Source organism: Nematolebias whitei, chromosome 16 (genome assembly GCF_014905685.2).
Source record: "Nematolebias whitei isolate Nwh7 chromosome 16, NemWhi1, whole genome shotgun sequence".
In the NCBI taxonomy this organism is placed as follows: Eukaryota; Metazoa; Chordata; class Actinopteri; order Cyprinodontiformes; family Rivulidae; genus Nematolebias; species Nematolebias whitei.
The window spans coordinates 7,482,481-7,488,340 of NC_056513.1; the positions used below are offsets into that span (position 1 = coordinate 7,482,481).

At 43.8% G+C, this 5,860-nt stretch overlaps 1 protein-coding gene across 1 annotated transcript in view; it reads right to left on the reverse strand.

Moving 5' to 3' along the window:
• Positions 1-5,860, reverse strand: part of LOC119422290 (striatin) — a 24,345-nt gene that overhangs the window by 14,260 nt on the left and 4,225 nt on the right. Inside the window, exons 2-3 of the mRNA XM_037689614.1 lie at positions 1,082-1,185; positions 250-323 (exon numbers count right to left, since the gene is read on the reverse strand). Of these exons, the coding sequence (XP_037545542.1) occupies positions 250-323; positions 1,082-1,185 (178 nt within the window). The remainder of the gene's footprint in view (positions 1-249; positions 324-1,081; positions 1,186-5,860) is intronic.

A 5,860-nucleotide genomic window follows, 5' to 3' on the forward strand; every position in this document is an offset into this window, starting at 1 on the left:
CAGTAACAGCAGTGGTAGTAACAGTAACAACAGTGGTAGTAACAGTAACAACAGTGGTAGTAACAGTAACAACAGTGGCAGAAACAGTAACAGCAGTGGTAGTAACAGTAACAGCAGTGGTAGTAACATTAACAACAGTGGTAGTAACAGTAACAACAGTGGCAGAAACAGAAACAACAGTGGCAGAAACAGAAACAACAGTGGCAGTAACAGTTGTAGTTCTTTTTAAATTACCTGGTGTTTTCTCACCTGAATCATAGTTTGGAGGTTTGATTTCTCCCTGGTTCAGTTCTGTCCCATATTTCAGTTTATGATATTTGGCTCTGAAGAGAAACATTAACAGGTAATCTGATGAGTTAACGGCAGATAATCTGTTTGTAATCTATAAAAAAAAGGCAGATTAAAAGCACCTGACAGAAACTCTGGGTTTATCTGAATTCTGATTTAGTTTAGAATGTAAAGGTCATAAACGTTGCTTAAAATGTCACATAATATTAAAATATTCCATTTTACCTTAGCAGTCATTAATGATGCTTATTTTGACAAAGAAACAGATATAAAAATTTCGTGCAGAATTTTTTTTAAAGGTCAACTTTTACAAGATTATAAAACAAAAAGGTAACAGATGGAGCATTAATTAGTTTTTAAATATTACTGATTTGTATAACTTTGGAAGATTATCATATTTTTTTTATTTTGCTCAATATAAAAATAAAGTTTTATATTCTTTAAACAGGATCAAGAAACGCCGAGTGCTTAAGATGATTTTCAGAAATCCAAAAGTTTAGAAATGATTCCTAACAAAAAAACAACTCTGTCCCTGTGATGGACTGAACACCTGTCCAGGTGTCTCCCACCTCTCAGGACGGATGTAGTCAAAAATAAAAGAAAATATGGTTGTTTGTCTTTATACTGAACTATACCATTAATAATGATAATAATAACAATAATAACAAACATATTAATATTAATAATTCTTAAAGATGAGGTCAGATGTGTATCATTTTCAGATCAGGATGTTTAAAATTAAAACCCAACAGTAGTTGGATTAACCAATCAGAGGCCGGCAGTGTGGCCTCACCTCTCCTGTTTCAGAGCGTACTCCAGCATCTTGATCCGTCTCACCAGATCCTTTTTCAGGTTCTCCTGTCCTCGACGCTCCCCCTGCAGGAAGGCGATCTGAGCCTGCGGAGCAGACAGGAAACAGATTTATTGAATTCCTTTATGGACTTTAACAGGAAACAACTCAATGATTACATCATCATCTTTGTCTTCTCTGGGCCCTGGCGATTCTCCTCCACAGTGTTCCCAATCCAGCTGAGAATCCCACCAACCTGTCCCTCTGTCCTCCACGTGGAGGTGTCCAGGAGATCCCCTAACCAGTATAAATAAAGTTTGACTGAAAATGAATAATGTAGTATTTTAATTCCGTAGCAGAGAACGCTATGTAGTCTCTGTAAGTAGGTCTAGGAAAAAATATATCAGTATTGATATCGGTTATCGGCCAAATAAGTTTGAACATATCAGCATATTAGATTTCGGCCAAAAATCCAATACTGTGCATCCCTAACTAAAAGGTAAAAATAATAATAATAAATTAACTCAGAATAAAACAGATTCTTTATTCAGAAGCAAACATGTCACATGACACGAGCTGTAGAAACAAGTTGTTTTAAATCAGTTTCACTTTTCAAAACAATAAATAAAAACAATCATTTACAGAATGAACAAGTTTATGAAAAACAGACTCAACATTTTGTAGTTTACGTACATATTTTATGAACTGCGTGCTTCAGTTTTTAACAAAGGTCTGATGCATCAGTCAGCCCTCAAGAGTCCGTGTGGAGGACGACTCTCAGCTACTACCACACCAAACTGTAGCTGCTAAACTCACATTTTTGTATTTGCTAAAGTGGATTGGCTGAGGCGGCCATCTTTAATCAGGCTGACTCATCGGATGATTACTTTCTGACCCTCATTAAAAGCTGTTGTCTAGTTCATGTGATATTTTACTAACAGACACCCGATCACCTGCTGCAGCGACAGCTAAAACCTTCGGTTGTTTAAGAACCACCATCAGCCACCAAACTAAATTCGACGTGGATTCAGGTTCGGACACGATGATCCTGATCTCTGCTGTCAGCTCGCTTCTGGGGGTCAGAGGTCGCCAACCCTAAAGCCCCCTGGGAACGGGCCGAGTGGCTCTGGACCCGTTCCCACAGCAAGACTCCTCACTGGACCGGTCCTCAAGTCAGAACACGAGACGACGGTGTGGGAAGAGAGCGACCGAGGACCACAAACCTCTGGAGGTGCTTGGATCTGAAGTTCAGGAGGAGTTTACACCAACAAACCAGACGGAACCCGTCGAGCCGCTGCGTCCACCAGAACCACCACTTTGGGTCACGTGAAAGAAAAAACACAAAGGTAGAGGGAGCAAACCGGTCCAGTACCAACTCCAGTCCAGCAAAGTCCGGTCGATGTGTAAAATAAAAGAACGCAGCCGTTTGCAAACCTCACAAACTGAATTTTATTCAGAGCGGATCACGGAAAACATATCGGATCAGAACCAACAGAACCAACAGAAGGCTGCGACAGTCAGAGGGCGGATCAGAACCAACATTTAGAGACTAATGAGGTGAACGAGCAGCAGGTCAGTTAGAAGACTGTTAGAAGTACAGACGGGCACAGGTACAGTAGTCTGTCTAAACCTAGAGGAATAATTTCAGAATAAAGTTCCTGGATAAAGACTAATCTCCATCATCTCCAGTTCATAATCTGATCCACAGATTAGAAGAATCTGAAGAAACCCGAGCTCAAAGGATGAGGCCCTCAGGGGCCTCTGCATTAAAACCAGGTCTGGTTCTGCTCTGGACCTCACTGCATTAAAACCAGGTCTGGTACTGCTCTGGACCTCACTGCATTAAAACCAGGTCTGGTTCTGTTCTGGACCCTGCTGCATTAAAACCTGGTCTGGTTCTGTTCTGGACCTCACTGCATTAAAACCAGGTCTAGTTCTGTTCTGGACCCTGCTACATTAAAACCAGGTCTAGTTATGTTCTGGACCTCGCTACATTAAAACCAGGTCTGGTTCTGTTCTGGACCCTGCTACATTAAAACCAGGTCTGATTCTGTTCAGAGATGTGAACACCATCCAGAACCGCTGCCGTCTTCTCTGGACCAGTACATGTTTCAAATGGACTGAGTCAAAGTCCAGCACTGTTCTGTGCGCAGACTGGTCCAAATCTCAAGTTCTGTTTGGAAACTGTACTAAAGCGGGACCATCCAGACTGGATCAGCTCACAGGTCAAATAGCTGCCTCTCTGATGGTATGGGGGTGCATTAGTGCTTCTAACACAATGATCAGCAGCTTGTTCTGGACTTCTCTGCGCGCTTGGAGCTGCAGACTCTGCACAGACCCAGCTGTTACCCAGAGGGTGTCACAGCATCAACACATCCTCGCCTCCTGCTCCTCCTCCTCACACGTGTTTCTGCGTTCAGTCTGTGAATCCAGGTCAGCAGTTATTCTCTTTACTTGTTCCTCTGAGAGTCCCGAGTGTCAAACAGATGCAGATCAAACATTTGTGCTCCGAAGGACTCGACTGTTTTGATTTTACAATCAGCAGCTGTGAGGAAAACAACACAAAACACAACGAAACATCAGGTTTGTGTGAGGTCCAGAATCTGGTTTCTGATTGTGCCTTAAAGGTTCTGGAAAACACAAACTGACTGGAAAATGAGAGGCTAAAACACAAACACACACACACACAGAGATAAAGTAGGACGTTCTTCACTCGAGGCAATTCTCTGAGACGACATCAAACTTGATTCTGAAAATGAGCTCAGTGGGCCGGGCCGGGTCAGAGCAGAACCAAATGAGCAGATTGCTGAGGGTGTTCGGTGTCACCGTGCATATTTAGTTGCCATGGCAACGCCTGCTGCAAACACAACCAGAGTCGGACTGATCCCTTCATCAGCCGATAACTAAAAACAAAATGAAACCTTCAGCTGTCGGCACCTCTGCAGACGTTATTAGTTACCAGGAAGACGAAACGCTGCAGCAGCAGCTAATCATCAGCAGCAGCTAATCAGCAGCAGCAGCTAATCAGCAGCAGCTAATCAGCAGCTGCTACAGCCAGGTTTTATTTGATAGTTAAAAATGTGTGTTTCATTTCAGCTGACTTAGAGTCGGATGCTGCCTCGTCTGTTGCCATGACGTCGGATGCTGAACCTGGTGGGCTGTTTGTGGACCTTCTGTGTAGGAGGAGATCTTTGTTCTGCAGAACCATGCGAGCAGAAACCCAGCAGAACACGGAGGTTCTGCTGCAGCTCCTCCACACACAAACAGAACTTTTAACATTAAGCTCCCACAGAAGATTCTGCTTCAGTTTTTTTTCCTTCCTGCTTCCAACAGCCACGCTGAAACTCATCAGATGGGAGGAAACGGGTCAGAACCAACCCTGCCACAAGGAGAAACATGATTCACCTCACCACACAATTACGCCTCATTTATTTACATGATTGTTCATTTAAACATTACCTCTAACCAGAGTCCATGTTTACGGTCCAATGTTACATCAGAACCAACAACATGATCACCCACCACCGTGAAAGAACTCCTGGAGTATGAACATCTACAGCTCGTTTACTTTTAGAGTACACATGATCAAAGATGGCCGCCACAGCTAAATGCCCTCAGCACACCAAACAACAGTCAGTTCGACAGGTACTGAGCCAACAGTGTTCTCCAGGACATCCTTGGAAAAGAGATTGATGATCGGATTTCATCCTGGTAAAATAAAGTAATTAAATTTTTTTTTTTTTTTTTAATGTTTGGAGTGGTAGTAGCTGAGAGTCATCCTCAACACAAACAGAGCTGACGGATAACGCAACAAAATATGTTTTTAAGATTTGAGAACAGCTGTAACTAATAAGAGCTTCAGCTGATGCACAGGACCTTCAGCTGATGTCACAGAACCTTCAACTACATGTAGTCCCAAAGAACCTTGGGCTGATCCACAGAACATTAAGCTTTGGAAAAGTGGTTCTGCAGTTAGATGAAATAAAGGAGCGCAAATTAAAGAACATTTCATATATTACCACCATGTAGTGGCACAAGTAGCACCGTGTTCAGAACCTCCTGCAGGTGGAGGAGCATTACTGTGTTCTGGACCTCCTGCAGGTGATGGAGCATTACTGTGTTCTGAACCTCCTGCAGATGATGGAGCATTACTGTGTTCTGAACCTCCTGCAGGTGAAGGAGCATTACTGTGTTCTGAACCTCCTGCAGGTGATGGAGCGTTACCGTGTTCTGAACCTCCTGCAGGTGAAGGAGCATTACTGTGTTCTGGACCTCCTGCAGATAAAGGAGGAGCATTACTGTGTTCCGAACCTCCTGCAGATAAAGGAGGAGCATTACTGTGTTCTGGACCTCCTGCAGATGAAGGAGGAGTATCACTGTGTTCTGAACCTCCTGCAAAAGGAGGAAAGCACCGTGTTCTGAATGTCCTGCAGGTGAAGGAGGAGCAACAGCGTGTTCTGAGCCTCCTGCAGAAGGAGGAGCATTACCGTGTTCTGAACCTTCTACAGGTGAAGGAGGAGTAGTACCGTGTCCACCGCTCCTCCATCTGCGGGAGATACAGAAAACGGTGCTACTCCTCCTCCTTCTGCAGGAGGTTCAGAACACAGTGATGCTCCTCCTTCTTCTCCAGGAGGTTCAAAACACGGTGCTGCTCCTCCTTCTGCAGGAGGGTCAGAACACGATGCTGCTCCTCCTTCTTCTCCAGGAGGTTCAGAACACAATGCTGCTCCTCCTTCTTCTGCAGGAGGGTCAGAACACGATGCTGCTCCTCCTCCTTCTGCA